At 33.5% G+C, this 21,815-nt stretch overlaps 4 protein-coding genes across 5 annotated transcripts; 2 read left to right on the top strand and 2 right to left on the bottom strand.

Annotated features, from left to right (window-relative positions):
- The first annotated feature begins 729 nt into the window (after positions 1–729).
- Positions 730–3,639, top strand: LOC126660200 (uncharacterized). The gene is made up of 2 exons (XM_050353555.2): positions 730–837; positions 1,537–3,639. Exon 2 carries the CDS (start codon positions 1,702–1,704, stop codon positions 3,463–3,465), a length of 1,764 nt encoding a protein of 587 aa, XP_050209512.1. The 5' UTR covers positions 730–837; positions 1,537–1,701; the 3' UTR covers positions 3,466–3,639.
- A 443-nt stretch (positions 3,640–4,082) lies between these two features.
- LOC126660201 (LL-diaminopimelate aminotransferase, chloroplastic) lies at positions 4,083–9,152 on the bottom strand. Of its 2 annotated transcripts, none has more exons than XM_050353557.2 (10): positions 8,984–9,152; positions 8,662–8,738; positions 8,487–8,554; positions 7,493–7,609; positions 7,151–7,213; positions 6,727–6,831; positions 6,570–6,620; positions 5,581–5,901; positions 4,982–5,188; positions 4,083–4,671 (listed from the first exon to the last, which is right to left on the bottom strand). In XM_050353557.2, the coding sequence occupies exons 1-10, from the start codon at positions 9,058–9,060 to the stop codon at positions 4,378–4,380; spliced, it is 1,380 nt and encodes a 459-aa protein (XP_050209514.1). In that variant the 5' UTR covers positions 9,061–9,152; the 3' UTR covers positions 4,083–4,377. The 2 variants fall into 2 exon arrangements, with proteins under 2 accessions (XP_050209514.1, XP_050209513.1); XM_050353556.2 differs by having other exon boundaries at positions 8,662–8,744; positions 8,984–9,151.
- An 85-nt stretch (positions 9,153–9,237) lies between these two features.
- On the top strand, positions 9,238–12,134 carry LOC126660206 (uncharacterized). The gene is made up of 4 exons (XM_050353566.2): positions 9,238–9,431; positions 10,207–10,384; positions 11,332–11,578; positions 11,681–12,134. The coding sequence occupies exons 2-4, from the start codon at positions 10,213–10,215 to the stop codon at positions 11,988–11,990; spliced, it is 729 nt and encodes a 242-aa protein (XP_050209523.1). The 5' UTR covers positions 9,238–9,431; positions 10,207–10,212; the 3' UTR covers positions 11,991–12,134.
- A 955-nt stretch (positions 12,135–13,089) lies between these two features.
- Positions 13,090–18,189, bottom strand: LOC126660202 (DUF21 domain-containing protein At2g14520). The gene is made up of 11 exons (XM_050353558.2): positions 17,661–18,189; positions 16,657–16,733; positions 16,498–16,581; positions 16,227–16,340; positions 16,032–16,118; positions 15,638–15,777; positions 15,456–15,543; positions 14,727–14,800; positions 14,483–14,607; positions 14,048–14,316; positions 13,090–13,376 (listed from the first exon to the last, which is right to left on the bottom strand). The coding sequence occupies exons 1-11, from the start codon at positions 17,836–17,838 to the stop codon at positions 13,332–13,334; spliced, it is 1,281 nt and encodes a 426-aa protein (XP_050209515.1). The 5' UTR covers positions 17,839–18,189; the 3' UTR covers positions 13,090–13,331.
- Positions 18,190–21,815: the final 3,626 nt, after the last annotated feature.

Raw genomic sequence — 21,815 nt, 5'->3', positions numbered from 1 at the left:
TGTTCGATTTAAAAACAACAAGGATTTTTTTGTGCCCAAAAAAGTAAAAGGGCTGCATTGTCCTTTTGGAGAAACTTGAAGGATTTTTTTTATACCTTTTGCCTATTATTAATGGAAGTTTTAACTTTTGAGGAAAAAAAATAGATATTACACGTTGCTATCTTCTTGCCTAATAGGCAAAGATTTACCTCCGTGCTATATTACATGTAATGTGAGAGTGTTTTTTAAAAAATAAAGTGAGAGAGTCGGCATACACATAATAGATAAATAACAAAGAGAAATTTTTAAATAGACTCAGTCCATTACGTCATATATAAACTAAACCTATCACATTATTACACGTCATTAAATTAATGGCACTATCGTAATATTACTATGTAAAAGTGTAAAAAAATATTTAATAAAATTATAATAGTATCACTATTTTATTGACGTGTCATAATATGATAGGCTAGTCCACGAATGACGTAGTAGACAGAGTTTACCTAAAAATCTCTCAAATAACAAATTCAACATGTGAGAGTTAACATACGTACAAATATTCTTCTAGAATGTTTCAAGACCAAGTGGACACGGAGGGATTCAATATTTACGTATTTATCAAGTTCAGACAAATCGAGTTTTTTAACAAATTTAGATGTTCGATAGATGAGATGTTACGTTTAAGGATTAGATGGGTAAAAAAGTACAAGTTCGGGGTCAAACTATATATTAAGCCATAAAAATCCCTAATCTTTCAACAAAATACCCATACAGTTCTCTCTGTGCAACCTCAGCTTTGTTTCCAATTTCCAGTCCCAAAATCTGATGATATGGGCATCTGTTTTCCAATCTACGGTCAGTTATTACAACTTAAACTCAAACCCATTAGAACATACTTAAGTTTTTACATGTGTTTTTTCATTTTTAAGAAAAAGATGTCTCCTTTTTGGTAAATTTTAGCTCTGATATTTAATTTATTCTTTTGCTTTAATGTACATTTTACCTTGTATTTTAATGTTTTTGAACTTCTGGGCTTGTGTTGGTAGTTATTTTGGTTGGTAATTGTGTGTCTGTTTGTACATTTGGCTGCTTGATAATTTTTAGAATATTTTGATGGCAGCTATGTATTAACCTTGTGAAGTTTCCATTTTTTTTTTCTTGCTGCACTAGCATGAAATGGATTTTTATTTCAACTATTTATATATAATTGGGGACGGGAGCGCTTGTGTAAGGAAATGAACCCACAAACTTGGGAGGATGCTGCCGAGCGCTTATAACGTTTGTGCAGGAACATGAATGATTATGGCACGAAAACTTGTCGAGTTTTGCGTTTCACATTTCATTTATATTTCTGGAAATACTTCCCAAACTCTGATAATTTTAAATTTATAATGTATTTTTGTGAAAATTATCGTTTTGCCGTTTCTTGTTTTGGCGTTTTCCGTTTCAACGTTTCCGTGCAACATAGAGTGCAGTGTATAGAAGTCATTTGAGGTGATACTGATTTAGTTGCCTGTTGGTCTAATGTGAATGAAACTGGTGCTTCCTGTGCAGCTATTTGTATATGATGTCCTGTCATCTTTCAGGCTTTGTGTGGATGATTGCGTTAAGGCGGCTCATGTAGGATGCTGACCTATAATCTTGAATGCTGATGATTGCAAAACATATTTGCGGGTTTAAATGACTGATCGAAATTTCTTCACTTGACTTGATTCTCACATGGAGGACCACACTTTTGTTGTCGGTCAAGAGTTCCCTGATGTCAAGGCTTTCCGCAGTGCGATAAAAGAATTTGCAATCGCGCAACATTTTGAACTCCGTATCATAAAAAGCGACCTGATCAGATACTTTGCAAAGTGCGCTTCAGAAGGCTGCCCATTGCGTATCCGTGCAGTTAAGCTTCCTAGTGTTCCCACCTTTATAATAAGAAGCCTCGAAGGGACTCATACCTGTGGCAGAAACGCACAGAACGGTCACCATCAAGCTTCCGTGGATTGGATTGTAAAGTTTATAGAGGAACGCCTACGAAATAATATCAATTACAAACCGAAGGATATACTACTTGACATTCACAAGCATTACGGAATCACTATACCTTACAAGCAAGCTTGGCGTGCGAAGGAGCGGGGACTTGCAGCAATTTATGGCTCTTCTGAAGAAGGATACTACCAACTTCCTTCATTCTGCGAACAAATCAAAAGGACTAACCCCGGAAGTATTGCAGAGGTATTCACTACTGGGTCAGATAACCGGTTCCATAGGCTCTTTATTTCTTTTTTCGCGTCGATTTATGGCTTCCTGAATGGATGTGTGCCTATCATTAGTCTTGGTGGAATCCAACTTCAAAACAAATACCTTGGTACATTACTTGTAGCCACATCTTTCGATGGTGACGGTGGAGCATTCCCGATTGCATTTGGTGTTGTCGATGTAGATAATGATGAAAGCTGGATGTGGTTCTTGTCGGAATTGCAGAAGTCATTGGCGACGAATGTTGAGAATATTTCTCAGCATACATTTTTGTCCAACGGACAAAAAGGCATTGTAGATGCAATAAAGATAAAATTTCCGAGCTGTTCTTATGCATTTTGTATGCACCATTTGAGTGAAAGCATTGGTAAAGAATTTAAGAACTCGAGACTTGTTCATCTTTTATGGAAAGCCGCGTGTGCTACTACTATTGCTGGTTTTAAAGAAAAAATGGTTGAGATTTCAGAGGTTTCACCTGCAGCTGCAAAGTGGTTGCAGCAATATCCTCCGTCCCAGTGGGCGTTGGTGTATTTTGAAGGAACTCGGTACGGCCATATGTCTTCGAATATTGAGGAATTCAACAGCTGGATTCACGAAGCTCGAGAATTGCCTGTAATTCAGGTTCTCGAGCAAATTCAAAGCAAACTAGTGGCTGACTTTAATGACCGGCGATCGAAGAGTAACTCTTGGTTTTCCGCCCTGGTTCCATCTGCTGAGAAACACATGATTGAAGCAATCAACATTGCATCATCTCACCAAGTCCTTAGATCAGATGAAGTTGAATTCGAGGTTATATCATCAGACCGGTCCGACATTGTGAATATCGGGACCGATAGTTGTTCCTGTCGCGACTGGCAACTGCAAGGGATACCATGTTCCCATGCTGTTGCAGCAATCATTTCCTGTCGAAAAGATGTATACGCCTGTACAGAAAAATGTTTTACTGTTGCTAGTTACCGCGAGGCATACGCGGAAGCGATACGCCCCATCATTGAACAAATTGAATCGAGAAAGATGAGCAATATTGCAACCAATGATGAGGACGAAGAAGATGCTCAAATTGTACGACCACCTAAGTTCCGTCGGCCACCAGGACGTCCGGAAAAGAAACGAGTTTGTGTCGGGGATCTTAACCGTGAAAAACATACTGTACATTGTGGTAAGTGTAACCAAACTGGGCATTACAAGACAACTTGCAAGGCTGAGATTATGAAGGGGATTGAACAATTTTAGGTATCTAATTCTGTAACTTCAGAGTGATTATTAGTTATAACTTAGTTCTTGAATTTTCTTTAGTACAGCTTAGGATAAACCAGTATTTATGTATGTAATTTAGGACATTGTTGTAAACATTGTAGCTGACTGTCACATGCAGGCTGTAGAAACCTGAGATTCTTCTTCTTGTTACTGCTGCTGCTATATTTTGTGGAACAAATAGGAAAAGCTCTAGCAATTTGCAACTGAGAAAGGACCACTCCAGCCCTTGAACTTACGGGGAGAACTCATATAAATTAAAGAGCAAATTATATAACTCTTTAAAGAAAAAATTATCAACCATGTAACTGAATTTTTCTTCGTTTTCAACGGTAAAATCATAAAACTCTCAATTTTGCCGTATTTGACATATTTAACACAAACTTTCAATTTTGGCAATTACAGACATAAACTTTCAATTTTTTGCAATTCGAATTACTTCTCACACACCCTAATAACATAAGAATTAATATGACTGAACTTATTTTAGAAAATTATAGACTAGATTGTCCAAATAGGTCAAATTTGACTTACGTAAACCAGACTCCCAAGTTCAAGGATTGGATGACCCTTATTCATTTACAAACAGCTGATCATCATCAACAACAATGGCATAATTCACTCACAAACGAATTATTGGAAACCATAAATATTCTCATTGTCATTTAGAGACAATCCATGTAAAAATTCTCAACCTTCAAAATCTGAAGGTGGACTTTTACAATTGTTAGAAATGATTCTTAAAACTGAAGAAACAAAACAGACTAGAGGCAGCTATATTAATCTTTACGCCAAACGGAAGTAATAATCCGGTTGAATCTTTAGGTCGAACAGGAGGTCCAACGTAGTAATAATCCGAATCCTTAGGCAAAATAGGAGGCTGGAACTGGTTCACTTGTATAGTTGCTTGAACCTTCTGCAGGCTTCTAAAACACTTTCCCTGTGACCAAAGGCACTAACCCGAATAAAACCTTCGCCACCGGGTCCAAACCCGCTACCTGGTGTCGTAACCACATGAGTCTTCTCAAGAATCTCACTAAAGACATCCCATGAACTTTGACCAGGGAAATGTACCCACACATATGGTGCATTGGTGCCTCCATAAACATTAAAATTAAGTGAATCGAATGTATCCATGATAATATCAGCATTTTCCTTGTAAAATCCAACCACCTTTTGCATTGCCTGCCATGAGATGAAAGAAATTCATTAGTCTAATCATACTTCATTTTATACCTGCAGTGGGGTGCGAATCCAGTTCAAACGGAATCGAACCGATCTAAACTTTTGCTTTTATCAAAGCCGAACCGAAACAAAAATTTAAGTAATTAATTTTTTTCAAACAGAACATAATCTAACTAGCCGGTTTGTTCGTTTTTCTGGTTCGGTTCTGTTTACAGTAAAACTTAAGTTGGTTCGGTTTTTGCACACCCTATTTGCAGGAGTTTAAATAAAGATGAGAATAACAAATAAGTTAAAGACTACAAAAACAGACATCCCGTCCTTCTTGTGAAAGGCAAGCCAGACCACCGGCTTGGACGACATTTGATGCACCATTAAAGCAGGTACAAACAATGCGGTTGAAGTCTTTGGCAACAGGAAAGCCATCTGAAAAGAGAAGCTGTTTTGGGACCACAGTCCAGCCTAGACGAACTCCAGTAAACCCGGCATACTTGCTAAATGATGCCGTCTCTAGAGCAACCTGCAATAATGCAGAAACCAACTCATAAAATTAGTGTCTAACAGAGAGCATGGTGGATAGTCAAGAAACGTCCTCTCAACCCCTGACCGGTCTTTCTTAAAGAATAATCAAATCAATGTGAATCTTTGTTTGGTTGATTAGTTTACAACCGATTCATGATCAAAATATTAATAAAACAATAGTTTTGACAAATTTGATTAGAAAAAATAAAGAATATGAGAAAAAAAATATATACACTCTAGAAATCGAAACCATGACGTTTTTAATAATAAAAGCTACCATATCATTCGGCCGAGCAAATAACTTTACCTATTTTCAACATATCATTAGGCCAAGGGATTCTTAAAGCAATACTTGAGGAACGACAAAAGTGGATTATCAGCTGAAAGTACCTCTTTGGCTCCAGGAATCTCAAAAATGGAACGTGGCTTATCATCAGTGATATACATGGCGTAAGCTGAATCATAGACTATAATGGATCCATTGTCCTTTGCAAACTTTACTAGTTTTGTCAGTTGCTCTCTAGTTGCAGCAGAACCAGTAGGATTGTTTGGTGAACAGAAAAAAATGATATCTGTTCGAGAAACCTTAGACAAATCAGGAAAGAAGCCATTCTCCGGATTACACCGCATGTATTCAATGTTTCCAAATCTCTCAGCCTCCTTCTGATACAGTCCCGTCTGACCCATAATGACACTTGAATCGACATAAGCCTGCAATTATACAAAAGCAATTAATTAGAACAAAGTCATTAAGGGTTCGATTGAGTCTAGTTTAATTCAAAGTAGTGTTGTTCCAAAAGCTTATGTTGATAAGCCATTATCAGCTCTTATATTTTACTTATTAAACAAAGTAAATATTTTTGTGCTCTCTATTGTTTAATATTTGTAATTATTATTGTTTCATTTGCATGTTGCATTACAATATATTGCTTATTATTTTTCTGGTATGCTTTTTGGTCCTATAAATATTGATATCACTCGATAATATTGCAGATAGATGTAGTTTGAACTGAAGATTATGGACAAACTGAGTCTGAGTTATACCGCCCGATAGCTAGACTCCGAGATCTTACGAAATAAATTTTGGACTCATATAGTTAATATTTGACAGTTATTTTGCAAATTAAAACACGGTTATATTTGAGAATGATTGTAAACTTACTACGTTCTAGTGGCCTTAATCCTACCCGAATCCTAGTGTCAGTCCGACCCTCTGGTTCCAGTCGTGACAAATATGCGTCTACCATCATAATTAGGATGCCAAATTGGCACAATAAACATTTTTTTTCTAAGGAATGCCCAAAAACGACAGCAATGTAAAAGTGGCCATGGGAAAAATTTGCATGATTATGCTCTTGATTGGGAGATGCATAAATTACCGGGTATGATGGATCTTGCACTGCGATAGTTACATTAGACCCAAAAAGAACCTGTAACAAAATTAATCAAGGTAAACTAAGATAATTGCAAAATGAGAAAAGGTGAGACTAAATCTCATATGTAAAAAAATCAAGATAAATAAAATATGCAATTAACCTGTAGGCGGGATATGTCACATTTTGCACCATCAGAGACAAATATATCATCTTCCTCAATGCCAAGGTCTCCATAATATGTTGACGCAATTCCAGCTCTCAACGGCTGCACAGTTCAACAAATGATGTCAACTTCCATTTGCCGCAAAGTATATAATTTAAAGAAAAGCAATATGGTTTTGCTCTATAACCATAGAAGTATAGCAAAAAATTTCCTTCGAAATTATGTTACTGTTCAAGAATATCTAAACTACCAATCACATAGAACATCTTTGTGGTTTCTGTAAACTTTTAATATCTCATAAAACCTTTCAAAAAAAAAACATCTCATATAAAAAAGAATACTTGGGTATGGCTAGAGACACGCATGTTAAAATGCCAAAATCTAAAGTATCTGCAATCTACTCGGCTAGTTTTCGACTTACTTTTTCACCTTGTTCTGCTCCATAACCACTGTAGCCCTCAAGAGTGGACAATGCTTGTGATCTCTGCCAACAAAAGAAAAAAGAAGGAATACTCTTAATAAAACAAATTTATAATAAACCCTCTTGCTTTAATTGTGCTCCGATAAGCAATAAGACACTTGATGTCTATAACCTTTAAAACTAAAGCATGCTGTCAGTTGCAGGTTACTATCGTTGACCAACTTGCACTTCAATCACGGGATAACAAAGAGAGTGGATGTTTTCAAATTATACACCTTCATTTAAAAATGAAATGGGCAAGATTAAAATAATTATACCAGGTCAAAAGGAAGAAAGTCAAACCTTTGCCATTGCAGAAGTTATGACTTCTGGAATGGGCTCAGTGGTGTCACCAATTCCAAGACTTATCACCTTCGAATCAGGATATTTTGCCAAATGAGCATTTCTCCTGCGTGCAATCTATTGCGAAAACGGAGGACAGAGAATTAGAAAAGGGAATTATATTTACAGCATACAGTGACAGAACTATTAAACGCTTATTAGTTAACAGCCACTTAAGCATGCACATAGGAAGTATCCAAGCAAGCAGGAAATGAATATAGTTTATGTTCAAGTTTTATCAACTGTTTGTTACAATGAGGCAGTTAATAGAACAAAATTATTCAAGGTGCAATTAATGACATCAAAAACACATTCCTGCTTTCATACTTATATAATTTAGCATATATCAAATGAAGGGAATAGGATAGTTCAAATTGACCGAGTTTGTCTGATTCATACAATTCATTTCGAGACGATAGATTCAGGACCGATTCTTGTACAATTTTGATTCTTATAAAAGAGTTGAGTCGTTTTCATTGTGACTTGTACTCATATAATTTAGCATATATCAAATGAAGGGAATAGGAAAGTTCAAATTGACCAAGTTTGTCTGATTCATACAATTCAGTATTGAGACGATAGATTCAGGACCAAGTCTTGTACAATTTTGATTCTTATAAAAGAGTTGAGTCGTTTTCATTGTGACTTGTCCGTACAATTAGAATCGTATGAAACCAACAACGATGGATGAAACCATGAAAAATAAAATAGGAATAAATGCAGTTCCTTGGATGAAATTCTAGAAACAAGTATTCATTTTGAAACAAGCATTTGCCATCACTAGTAAAACAACTAATAGAGTGCTCTCTTAATGGAAATTCAGCTCAAAACCTCGACGTAAGTGATATGAAAACATACTATCAATTAAACTTATACGGGTAGTACAAAAAAAAGTAATTTAATTATCAAAGCGATTAAATTAAGTAAAGAAGCAAACTATAAGGATAATGCAAACCTCAGGAAACAAGTAACCAGCTTGAAGCTTGGCCATGTTTGCATTTCTAGAAACATTTGTCTTGTAAGCTTCAAACAAAAAGAATACCATTTCCATCAAACTAAATTCAATAAAAAAAAAATATTAATGATCACAATCAGCTACTATCCCAAAGATAAATAACACTATGCTTAACTGATTTCTTTTTCTTGAGAAATTGCAACACTCCTACATATCCCAGAATTCTTGAAAGGAACCGAAAATGAAGCACCCCTGTTCCTAATTTGATTAAGCAATGCAATTAAATTAGTAACATTATATAACTGATATGATACCAAAAACTAGCTAGCACGAACACGGGAAAACGGGATACTTGGACACAGATACCGCAAAACCGTGTTATCTATGTAAAAATGAAGTTTTGTGTCCGAAACATTTCTGAAACGGGACACCTTGATTGAATGAAGTATCTGTGCTATCGAAAACTAATAAAATAAAACAAGTAAATTGAGATATACCTATTATTGAAACTTGAAGAAGCTAAAAAGGCCGAGGAAGAAGATGAGATAGAAGTGGGGACATGTGTGATTGACATTATGGAGTCTTACAAATTCTTCAGTGTATGTTCTGAAAACCCTAGCTCACCTTTTTAAGTCAAACTCGTCACTGTTTTTGACCAATGTTTTATTTTTTTTAACGTTTTTTAAAACGTAACATATCAGCCCAATGGGCTAGCTTTTATTTTGTTTGGGACTTAAAACGGTGTCTGAACACAAAACCAATTGAAAGATCGTTTCTTTTTTGTTTTTGCTTCTCTGGGTAACGGCAAAATTGCTAAAATTTGTGCTTATTTTGAAAAAGATTGAATCCTTAGGGTTAGGGTTAGGGTTTTCGATTTCTCTATTGGGAACTTAATCTGCATCGATTGCTTTACTTTTCGATCTTGTTGTTTAATTCATCAATTGGGTAAGCATATTCTAATGTGGGTATTTGTATTTTCTTTGAAATTTCATATCTTTTTCCAGCTTCTGTTTCAATATTAGACTTTTTGGTTAAATATGTTCATTGTAAATGCTTCATTTGTTTATCTGTGGAATGAAAAATTATGAACTCTCTCTTTTCATAGAGTAATGTACAGTTTGTGTTATGTAGGAAAAGTTAGGGTAAAACTATGCTATGTGTATATTTATGGAAGCTAGTGATTTGATAAGCTAAAATCGTCTATAACGCGTAAGATTTACGATCTAAATTGTTAGGAAAAACGACGAAAAAATATTGAAATTTCTTCTAAGAATTTGAGGCTATCGCGATTGTCCAATGCAATTCCTTGTATGAATTGGGTGAATTGAGCCAACACAGTTCAAATAGTGTAAGAAAATCTAATACTAGGAGAGTTTATAATTCTAAACTAGGAAAATTAAACTAATACTATAGAAAAACTCTAAATTGAGTAAAACTCGAAAATCATAAAAATGGCGTTTGGTAAAATTTGCTAGTTCTATTGAATTATTTCTCCTTTAGGTTTCTTCCTTGTCTGCATCCTTGCTCTTGGTATGTTTCATATATGCGGAACTGTTAAATTGGAATTTTCATTAGGAACTCATGGAGCTACTAACATGGTTTATTTTCGTGCTGTATTTATTTTCTTTTTCTGCTACTTGTGTTCTGCTTGCTTGGAATCTTTCTGTCTCTATATTGGGAGTATGTCATGTATACCTTATCGAGTTCGGAATTTTTGCAGGCTTTAATGATGGATCTAGAGACGGAAAATAGAATAGCTACAATTCTTCTAAGAGAAGCTGCAGAATTACGACGTCAAGCCGAGAAGGAAGGTGTTCATGTTTATCTTCAAAAACCTACAGTAAGGGGACGACCAAATTCACGGTTCCTTACTGCTACTGTTCGTGGGGTGCAGCAAGGTTGGTAGTTAATTTTTCATCCTATCTTGCACTGCCTTTTGTCCGAACTTCTAGTTGACTATGATTCTATCATATGAGAAACCTGAGCACTTGCTTGTACTTATGAATCGGTAGTGCATTTTCATTGGTGACGCGCTCGTTACCTGAACTGAAGATATAATATTTGAGTCATTTGAGAGTGGCTGTGTTAGTGAGTTAATTGGTATGAATGAATTAACACCTAGTTTAAATAATATCAAGGTGGGTATGTTTCTGCCCGAAGGGAGTCAGGCCTGAAATAAGATGGTTTAATCATTTAATGGAGTTAAAAAAAATTAAGCGTGTATTCATTAGTTACAAAGGTAAAACTTAAAAGTATATCATATTCCGATCTCTTAAGCTTGAATAGCAATACTAGGTTGGCGATCTTGTTTTCTCTGCAATGAGCCGTAAATAACATTATTTTCACTCTGTTTATTTTGATGTGTTTGTCTTCATTATTATTGTTTGCGTTAGTTACATACAAATTCACGAACTATACATGTTTTTTCATGTAATGACGTTTTATAGAAGTTGCTAAATGTATTCATCAACTATTGTTTCTTGGAAAATCGATACACCAATGGAAACTCCGGTGCAAATTGATGATGTGGAGGCCGGAGTTGGCCACGTCATTCACACATCAAAACCCTCCGTTTTGAAAATCCAGCTTCCACGTCATCAATTTTTATTGGCATATTGATTTGCCAAGAAACTGTTGTTGGTGTATATATTTACCAACTTTCATAAAACGTGAATAAATTGTGAAAACGTGTTTTATTCGTGAATTTATGATATAAATAGCCCTTATTGTCTTGGAGTTTGTTTAACTGATTCCTCTCTTTTTTTGACTGGAGGAAGTTGTGTTTTCCTTTTGTAATGTAACTAATATTTGTCCTAATGTATTTCATTTTTCAACTGCTGTTCAGCAAATCGAGCAGTAGAAGTTGATGAGATGTGGCGGGCCCGGCAGAAAGAGCTCGAGTTAGATGATAGACAAAAAGGACCAAGACATGAGAATACACATCTCCCTAGAAGCACAAGTAAAAGACATGCTGAAAATGGTTGCAGCAGTAGTATTTCTTGCTCGTCAAGCGTTAAAGCATCCGGGAACTTATATTCCAGAGATGATGAAGGCTTAAAAGATGACGAAGTCGAGAATTTTTTGCATTCAAGGTAAACTGTGAGCTTATATATGTGCTTATACGGAGAGAATTATATGTCGTTGGCGGGAATTTTCCCCTGTAATGTGACTAAAAAACTTTACGGCTTTCCCAGGGTGAAGCGTGGACGAGGTGCAGTAGGTTCTAGGATGGATGAAACAGGTCCTTATCTCCCTTCTTCCCTGGAATCCATGGAAAAACGATCCACTTTGGACTTACGAAAGCATCATGTCATTCTGGGTCCGGATAAGCTCTCTTCATCGAACTTTTACGGATCTTCTGAAGAGGAGCTCGACAACGATAGACGAAAGAAGGCAAAGAAAGTTCGCTCGGGGAGTTCCGATAAGCACTCTAAGAAGCACAAAACGAAGGAAAGATCTCGGGACAAGAAAAAGAATAGGAAGGAGAAAAGAAGCAAGCACTAGTTTAGTTTCTGTGTGCTCTTGTTGTCTGAAAGGTAATTCACAAATTGGTTGAGGTGAATTTGTACAATTATGGTTGTTCTGTATAGAGATGAAATAACTAATTTAAAGCATTTTAAGTGCAGTGAAAAATTACTAGTTAAAGCATATAGCAATTGTTTTTTTACTTTTGCACCTTTTTTTCTGGAAAACTATAGATCTAAGTGGATAAAAATTCCTTAAGATACAAGTGTGAAAATTTGAATCTGAGAGCTCACAATCATGGACGAAAGCCGCAACAGCCAGGATGCTAAAAATTTAACCAAATCGAACTGATAAATTTAGTTAGATTTGATATAATAGAAATGATAATTTGTTTACTTATTCAGTTTTAGATTTAACCAAAAAAAAAATTACTGACGCTTATTTATTTGTCAGAAAGATTAGATTTTTATATTGACAATCGACTATTACAATCTCAAATCTAGCCACATGGACAAATACATCGAAATAGGGCATATTAGATCCTAACGAGACATAAACTGGTCATATAATTTTCAAACTTGTGACGGATCTTCCAAAGAGAAAAATACTAGATATTCAAAATTTGTCGATCCAGCAGTTGGGACGAGTTCGTCTAGTGTAAACTTCAATTTGAAAAAGAGAAAACATATAAAGTAGAAATTAAAGAATGAGAAGGAAATACCACTAAAACTAAAATTATATGATAAAGAATCATTTGTGCTGGATGTTCTTGAAGTTGTTCCTCCACTTAGTTTTTGTCAATATTTTATTATCTAACTAAATCAAAACAATTAATAAAAATACATTTGAGCTTATTCCTTAAATTTATATTTAACATAAATATGAATAAAGACTATAAATCGAATAGTTTAATGAATCTAACTTTAACGATATTGTTTACAAGATGATTACAAATAAAAAAAATAGCAATTTCACAAACATTTCCGTGCCGAAATTGTAGAACTCAACAAGTTTACGAGCTTCATAGGACCCGCGGTCACTCGGTTAACATGTATACACCAGTAGGAGGAGCAGGTGCCTAACCAACCTTTCAAATGGCTAGCAAATGCATTAGCAGAATGCTTAAATTTAAAACAGCTTTAAGAACAAACAAAGAATTGTTTACTCTACCAAGATGATTAAACTTACAGACTACCAGAACCCGAGTTCTAAGTTTCATACATATTGCTTTTCTTGATACAGTCACTATTACATACCGCATAATAGACAGAGTGCTTCATCATTCTATTCCTGCTCTACTATACCCTAGCTGCCGAAACAAATGCAACGAATTTTCCGTGATTATCTACGTCTTCCGCACATTCTGATTCTCTCTGGAGGTTATGAGTCATCGACGTGATGATCCGTCTCATCGTATATCTCCTCCTGCATGACGAATGCCAATGTCAGTATAAGAGCTATGCGTTTCAGAAATCACGGTGAATGAAGGGCCAAAATTGTGTTTCGCAAATCATGGATATTATGTTTTTGCAAATCACACAATAATTTAATAGAACACAAAACTGAAATACAGATTGATATTTAGGATATGCAATTAAAATTTGTCAACATTTTCTCGAGCTGGCAAAATGATGAAGCATGGAATAATGATACATCTGTTGAAAAGTTCAAATGCATATAATGCACCTAACCACCGATGATGCCTATTTCTCTCACACGTCACACTCACAAGTCTGCTCTGTCCTGAAATCACCCAACCTCCAGCCTTATCCACATGCGGATGGACCCCGTTGATCATGTTGATAACATGCACCAAATAGCAGGAGTACCCGCAATCCACAATGATTTTTAAATAGTACATATCCACCATTTTTACCATGGTAAAGTAACTTGCATCTGAATAATTTTCAAATAGAACTCTTAAAAACTATCTCTAAAGTTTATGTCAAAAAAATTCATTTTTTCTTCTTTTTACATCAACCTAAATCTAATTTTCAGCTCTAATGAGTTCAGAATTCATGAAGTTGAATATACCCAGAAACCTACTAGTATTGCGAAAACTGGAAAAAGAAAATTGATAAAAACAGAACACATACCTGCAAAAGCTCTTCAATGACATCTTCCATAGTGATTACACCCACAGCTTCTTCTTCTTCAGGAAGTTTGGGCAGCGGATTACCATTTATATGCAGGATGTCCGAGTCCATATCCTTTGCCCACTTCCTGCTCCTCGAGCCCCTAAATGACTTATTGCCGTTATTGGGGAAGCTCTTCCATTTCTGAAGCGGTGGCCTCTTATTCTTCAATGTCTTCTCTTGAGCAGGCTTTTCACCATCCACATCGATTTTAACTTCTTTTACTGGATCTATTATTTTATAGAAGATAGACAGCAGAAATCTATCAATATAAATTCCGCATCATAAAAGAGCAAGGAGAGTTTCTGTATAAAGTCCACTCCGTTACATTTAAAATGGCTATTGCAATCACAAGTAATAATCAGGGCATATAGTAATAAGATGCTGGTAACTTACAGTCAGCACCGTTGATGTTCTCCGGCTGCTCTGTCTTGTTGCACTTTCTTATAACAATAGCCATGTGGCTGTGACCTTTCTGAAACTCGTTCAAAATATCATATAAAGGCAAAGTGTCTGGAACCCTTGAACACAAAATACATAGAGCATCAACCGACGTACAATATGAATCACCGGATGCAAATCTGTAACAGTATAACTTGACAGTTTCTTCCATGTGATAACAAGAATGAACATTAGGTACCTTGGAATCCTCCGTATAGTAACATTCTTTACAGGCACTTCATCTTCAGGGTGAATTGCCAACAAATTCTTGGCCTAAAAAATTGTTAAATGCATATATATTACTAAATTTTCTCAAAACTTAAAAAGGGTGGATAGAAAAAACGTGTTTTCAGCAGTAATCTTGGTATATGAGATCATGTTCAAAGTTGATGAAGGCAAAGCATTAGACAATGAATGAATGAAGTGTCAAATAAAATCCGGTTAACATAAAAGAAAAGATAGTGAAGTGAATACACCAAAACCACAGGGTGAGCAGTAGCACTGATTCAGTATTTGGTCAAAATGAACGCTTTATCTAGTTTTTCTGATAGGCTAAATTGAGAAATATCTTCTAATGTATATCTCAATACCCAAACCACTATGCATGAAGTAATCAATATGTTGATCTTGAAAACTCATAGTAAATATGAACCTTCTAGTGAATTTAAACAGTAGACAGTTTCCTGACGGCATCAATGTGAACTCCTTATGAACATGCATGTAAACCTGATCACCAAACTATTCCATACAAGTGCGAAACAAAGAGCTACAATTAGTATAGGTGTATCACGTTCTCATTCCAATTGAGCAGCAGGAGGAACTCAGAAACAGGAAAAAAGCTACCAAATTATTCAACTACAACCAGTTCAGGCAGACAATATTCCGTAAAGGGAAATTAAAGGGAAATATGTCACCATCATCAATTTACCAGAATTAGTCCAATTATATTTGTAGGCTGCTCGTAATAAACTGGCACTCTGCTATGACCTTTCTCCACTATCAGATTCATTAACTCCCTGTACCAAAAAAAAATGCAATACAGCTAAGTAGGAGGAAATAATGCAACAGAAGCAAGTGCCTCTAAAGTTAAACGTGTTCAGAGCATCTCACTTGTCAAGTTTGGCATTAATGTCAATCGCAAAAGTTTCAGATATAGGTGTCATGGCATCACTAGCTGTTTTCTCAGAGAGCTCAAGTGCTCCAGCTATGATTGTTGTCTCGTCATGAGTCAATTCTCCGCCCTTTCCAGCCTAAGAAGATTCAATAACAATGTTAGAATGCTGATAGTAGTATTTAAAGGGAGTAGGAAGATACAATTCATAGCCTTTGGACAGGAGAAATTTTGACGGGGAAAATTCAGCTGAAAAGTAGTGACATTAAGTCCACAAACAACAAAAATATTACAAATACAAGGTAACAGAAGACACTGAAAACAACCAACCAACAATTAGAAAGACACAATTCTATTCACATATTAAAACTATTAGAAACCTACAATACGCACCTCATTACCATGAAAATTTACAAGTGTTTTCAGTTCAGCTCTACGAAAGAGTGCTACATGCCCATGACCCAGAAGATAGTCTAGAAGCTGAAACATCATAAGTAACGGTTATTGCAGTTGTACAAAGGGATTAAAACATTCTCAAGTTAGTTTCATTATATGAAAAAGAAAAAACCTTAGTTAACATGTACTGACCTTGCTTATAGGATAGGCAACAGGAAAGCAGATCCAGACAAGAACGCGAACAAATGGAGCCACTGTTGCGCCAATAGCCAAACCATGCCGAGAACAAACAGATTGTGGAATAATCTGCACACCCAAGTAAAAGAGTAATTAGCATCCATAATAACCTTGCGTCCCATATAACCATCTTAAAAGCATATCCATAATGTAACGAAGAGTTCAGCTGTATATTTCCAAGGTAAGACTTTAATACAAATGAGAAAATTGAAAATGAATTTCTTACCTCACCAAAGAGCAGAATCAATGTCACTGAGATAAGAATAGCACCCCAAGCTGTAACCAGACTATCAAGAAAAATCGGGAGTGCCTACAAAGAGAGCATTAAGTTAATGATTTTTACCATGCAACCAAAATGGCAGAGATCTTACAAACAAGTAGATACCTCCATAGAAGCAGCATTGCAAATGAGCAGAGTGCAGAGTAACAAATGCTGATTTCTGACAACTGGTAATATCTTTGCTATAATCACAAAAAGGTGCAATTAATCAATGAGTGCAGCCTATAAGATCATAATCGAGATTTCCGCTCTAAAAATAGAAGCTTCGAAATGACATTTTCTAGAAAGATTCAGAACAACAATAACCATCATGTAGAAGTACTTTACAAACCAACTTAAGTCACATTTCCCTGAATGTAACCTCACTTACATAAAGTCAGTTCGATGTTTCGCAATGCAACATAAGTACAGTCAGTATGACTTAAATTTCCTATAGGAAAGTCATTATATTGAACGCTTTTTGTGGCAGGAATATTTATTAAAAAGGTTCCGGGCTACCAAATCGTATAGCTAACTCGAAAGCTAAAATCTTTCTCTCTAAATAAAGAGCACAAATTAATCCTAGAAGAAACTAAAAGTGAAGTGTCCAGCAGAACACCATATTGGACATTTCATTCCTGCCTGCTAATCAAGTCTAAATGCTTTGGATTCAAATTATCAAATACATAGCATTAAAGTCCAAAACTTTTAATATTGCATATAAAAATACACATCATATCACCCTCATTTATTACACATAGAAATCTCTAGTTTTTTAAAATAGAAAATTAAAGATCGTGACCAAGACATTGATTCTATCTAACATTAACAAAAACCACATGTAATAATAAAAACACTAACTCCCTTCAAATCACATTTAACAAATCAAATAACAAACTTGATAAACATAAAACAATCATTATCATATAATAATCTAAAAACAGGTCCCACCCAGAAAACAAAACTCCACCACAAATCCAAACTCAATCTTGTCAACCCAAAAAGCTCCCAACTTTCTCACATTCCCACATTTTCTCAGCACCCAAACACAATATCAAACACATTAAAACCAAACAAAGCTCAAAAGTTTCATAATAAAAAAGCAAAAAAATCAGAATTAGAATTTATACCAGCATGTTTACGATCCTTAGGAGTACCAGACTGAGCAAGAACTTCAAGATCAACAATACTCATGGACATTAACCCTAAAGTTAATCCAGACATTAATCCAGCAAAGCATACTAAGAACACTATTATTAATATATGTATAAAAAATTCACTCTCACAACATCTATATTCCACCGCCATTTCTAAATTTACTTTCCAAATTACAAAACTTTTTTGCAAATTAAATAGCGGGGATTCAATTATTTGTTAGAAAAATAACCACCGGAGGTTCATCACCGCCATTTTTGTTTGAAGATACAAGCTTTCTGAACCGGGTTTTTTTTCTGTTTTTTTGAGGGATCGAGGGTAGCTGGGTGGCGCGTGTGTTGGAGGAGGAGGTGGTGGAGGGTGTTCCGGCGGAGGTCCGGCGAGGTAGAGAGAGAAGTTAGAGAGAGAAAGATGACGTAAGAGAGTTTTGTTTTGTTTGTTCAGGTATTGGAAAGTGACAAAATGGAGGGAAGGGTGAGCTGTTTCTTGAATGAGTGAGGTGGTGGTGGTGTTTATGTGCATGTATATTTATAATAATTTATTAAATTTAATAGTTTTATTGATTTTATTATTCAACAATCAGTTAAATTTGTTAATTAACAAATTTATTATTTTAATTAAAATTTAAAGTTAGGGAAAACTTTTTTTTTATATTCATAATTTTAATTATTTTATCGAATGTATCTTTAAAATATGATTTGATCATTCTGCTCCGTCAATTTTACAAATGGAAAAATATATTCAATCTTCAATTTAAACCTATATTCGGATACATAATTTTTATTTTTAATACAATAATTCTTTAAAAACTGAAATTAGAGATCAGTTGTATAAAATAATTATTTATGAAATTAATATCTACAAAAAAAATATATTAAAAATAGGTATATGTTATAATTCGGATATTTTTGTTCCAATTTGTAAAATTAACGGATTAAACTGTTATAATTGATAAATTTAAAAGATTACTAATATTAAAGTTAATTGAGTATAGAGTGTAAATTTTAGGAATAAATTGATACCTAAATCTATTTAAAAACTTTATGAGGTGTGTCAAAATGTTATTTATCATAAATATCTGGAATTAGTTAACTTTTTCTCTGATTTTATGTAGTTAGTACATACATAAATGTTATTTATATTAATTATCTACTAAAACTAATAATAGAAGATAGCAATTTTACCTTGTTAATGTTAAGTTGAAATATTGATGAATTGGGCAAAATTAGATAGGAAAATAGTCAAAATTAGATCGGATTGTACTCAAAAAATTCTCTTAATACTTGGACACTAAAGTCTCAAAACTCTACAATAACAATAACTAAAAGTATTTACTATTTTTAATATTAATCATCAAATTATGTCGAGTCAGAAAACCATCATTTTATATATATAAGTTTTCATTTATATATTTGATATTTGATTGTTATAAATTTGTTAATTACAGATATGAAAATTCCATTTCAAGAAAAGGGAAAAGAAAAAGGGAAATCGAGTTGCCTTAAAGTAGCACATACCCAATTTGGAGGTAAATAAATAATAATTGTACTTTTGTTGGAAGTAACCAATTAGTAGTTGATGATGACTTATATTTAATATATTCCTTTTCAATTAGTTTTAAACTAAGCAATTAAAATGAAAAGAAAATAAGACATTAAAAATATTTTATAATAATCGATACATATTTTTTCCCTTTCATTTTAATAATTTCATCTAACACCGCATAAAATCTTAAAATTTATTATAATAATTATTTTTATTGTTTTTATTAATGACAGTGAAATTTTTATAGAAGTTTTTATAAAATCTATTAGGAAAAAAAAGATTAAAAAAATAGTGTAAAATAAGTTTAACATTAAAAACGAAAATTCCCAAAATAATTTAAAAATTTAAAAGTGAGACTTCACAAATAAAAAAAAAGATAATAGTTAAATCTATAATTATAAATAAAGGCTAACAATGGTCGTTTCGGTCATCAATCCGCTCTTTTGCCCTTAATCGATTGATAATTGTTTTATTATTATTATTTATTTATATATTTTTTAATGGAAGTGCTTTTTGTATTCGACATGAGTATATTACAGAGTTTATTTGTTTTATATGAATGCAGCATTTTGTTATTGCTTTCTTAATCACTTGCACTTTCTTACTTTTTGGGCATCGCCAGTTAGAGCATTTATAGTAATCCATATTCCATATGCATGCTGGTAAATTAATAAGGGTTAATGTTAAAATAAATTATGAATTTTATATATTTTTTCATTTTAATCAAGTAGTTTAAATTTTCTCATTTTCATGCACGAACTACCATTTCTTCTCAAATTCATGCACGGTACTGAGGTGACACTCATTTATTGGTATAAAATGACCTCCACCTCAACTAATTACACCAATAGAATCGTGAGACCTCAACACCGTGTATGAATTTAAGAAAAAAAAGGTAGTTCGTGTATGAAAATGAGAAAAATTAAACTGTGTGATTAAAATGAGAAAACATATAAAGTTGGTGAATTTTTATGACATTAACGCAGTTAATAATATCATTGATTATTGCAATTTTCAAATAAGATAATACTTTAGTTTTTAAACAATGAAACTGAAGAGATATCGTGAGTAAAAAATATTATGAATTACTAATACAATAGCTATTTTGACAAAAAAAAATTATTACTAAACTTTACCTTAAGTTAAAAATAATATAATTTATTAAAAAGTGATAAGTGTGATGTAAACATATTTCAACCAATGAGTTATAACTCAAATGTTATAAGCGCTAAGCAGCAAAACTGTTAGGTCGTGGGTTCAATTTCTCACACAAGCGTTCCCCCCTCTCCTAATTATCAAAAAAAAAACATATTTCATTCATTAAAAAGTAAGTGTACCAACGAGTTATATCTCAAATGGTATAAGCGCTGGACACAAAGTGTTAAGGTTGTAGGTTCAATTACTCCCACAAGCGCTCCCCCTTCCAATTATCAAAAAAAAGTGCATTCGATTCTAAGTCAATTTTTTTATTAGCTTTATTAAAATAACAACTAATGATAACAACTTAAAATTTAATAATTTTTTAAAAAATTAAGTACTTTTTAGAAACTAGGTTAAAATTTATATAATCTCTAATGTTTTTAATCCTGACATTTTTTTCCTCTTAATCCTGACATTCATAGTTTGGAAAGAGAATAAAATCTTAAGAGAATCGATGTCCGTATGCTCTTCTTTTTCAAATTTTATAAGTTTTGAAGCTTTAAAAATATAAAATATTGTAATGCTGAATGAATGTTGCATAAAAGAAGTTGTCCAGCTATGTTTTCACGTGTGCACCAGTAGTGTATGATTTGTTATTTTTGATACTGAACGAAAAAAGTATATTAAAATTCCGTTTTCCAATTTTTCATTTACTAAAATACAATCTTTTTAGTTAAAAATAAAAAATCATCAAAAAAAATAAATGCAATTTTTTTTTAAAAAAAAGCTTGCAATAATATGTTTAAATATCTTTTAATAGTGAATAGCTATAATATAGTGACATAAATTTTTTTGTGACTACATGTATTAATAGATAGTTCATTCAAAAATGGTGGGACAACAATAAAATTGTTAGTCAATAAAGTAATGTTGAATTATCATCAATTACTTGTCTTTTGAGAACCAAACAAATATTTGTATAGTAGAGATAACCCATGTAAATGATTGTTGGATTTAAGTCTTAAAATGTTCATTAGTTGTGCATGCATTAATATATTTTCTATTCAGATTTGAAATGTGATTGAAATATATCTTTTCAGTAATTGGATGGAATTTTTTCCGAAAAAAAAGAGAGTTAATTCTATAAAAAATCACAATCCTTACACGAAATTTTATTTTAATCACAACTTTTAAAAGTTAGTATTTAAAAATACGACATTTCATTTTGTTTTAAATCTGTCATCAAAGTAAAATTCGGTGTATTTTTTCTGACAAAAATTACTAATCCTACATAACCTAGCCGAAAGATAATAATATTTGGTGTCAATTTATAATTTGGGTCTTTAATTAATGGTTTAATGAAGAACTTACTCAAAAAAAAACTAAAATGATAGATTTGAAAAAAAAATGCAAGGTCATGATTTTATATGGCAATTTTTAAGGTC

The sequence above is a fragment of the Mercurialis annua genome, linkage group LG8 (assembly GCF_937616625.2).
Source record: "Mercurialis annua linkage group LG8, ddMerAnnu1.2, whole genome shotgun sequence".
NCBI lineage: Eukaryota > Viridiplantae > Streptophyta > Magnoliopsida > Malpighiales > Euphorbiaceae > Mercurialis > Mercurialis annua.
Note: the sequence above shows the minus strand (reverse complement) of the source record. Positions and strands in the feature narration are given on the sequence as shown.

Excerpts from the sequence above, each read along its gene's own strand:
- LOC126660200 (XM_050353555.2), top strand. The coding sequence starts at position 1,702 with ATGGAGGACCACACTTTTGTTGTCGGTCAAGAGTTCCCTGATGTCAAG.
- LOC126660201 (XM_050353556.2), bottom strand. The coding sequence starts at position 9,060 with ATGTCAATCACACATGTCCCCACTTCTATCTCATCTTCTTCCTCGGCC. Across the intron at positions 8,745-8,983 it reads TCTTCAAGTTTCAATAATAG|GAACAGGGGTGCTTCATTTT; the intron begins GTATATCTCAAT and ends TAATCAAATTAG. Across the intron at positions 8,555-8,661 it reads TTCTCAAGAAAAAGAAATCA|CTTACAAGACAAATGTTTCT; the intron begins GTTAAGCATAGT and ends TTTTGTTTGAAG.
- LOC126660206 (XM_050353566.2), top strand. The coding sequence starts at position 10,213 with ATGATGGATCTAGAGACGGAAAATAGAATAGCTACAATTCTTCTAAGA. Across the intron at positions 10,385-11,331 it reads TGTTCGTGGGGTGCAGCAAG|CAAATCGAGCAGTAGAAGTT; the intron begins GTTGGTAGTTAA and ends ACTGCTGTTCAG. Across the intron at positions 11,579-11,680 it reads GAGAATTTTTTGCATTCAAG|GGTGAAGCGTGGACGAGGTG; the intron begins GTAAACTGTGAG and ends CGGCTTTCCCAG.
- LOC126660202 (XM_050353558.2), bottom strand. The coding sequence starts at position 17,838 with ATGGCGGTGGAATATAGATGTTGTGAGAGTGAATTTTTTATACATATA. Across the intron at positions 16,734-17,660 it reads TAAGGATCGTAAACATGCTG|CAAAGATATTACCAGTTGTC; the intron begins GTATAAATTCTA and ends TTGTGATTATAG. Across the intron at positions 16,341-16,497 it reads TGATTCTGCTCTTTGGTGAG|ATTATTCCACAATCTGTTTG; the intron begins GTAAGAAATTCA and ends TTGGGTGTGCAG.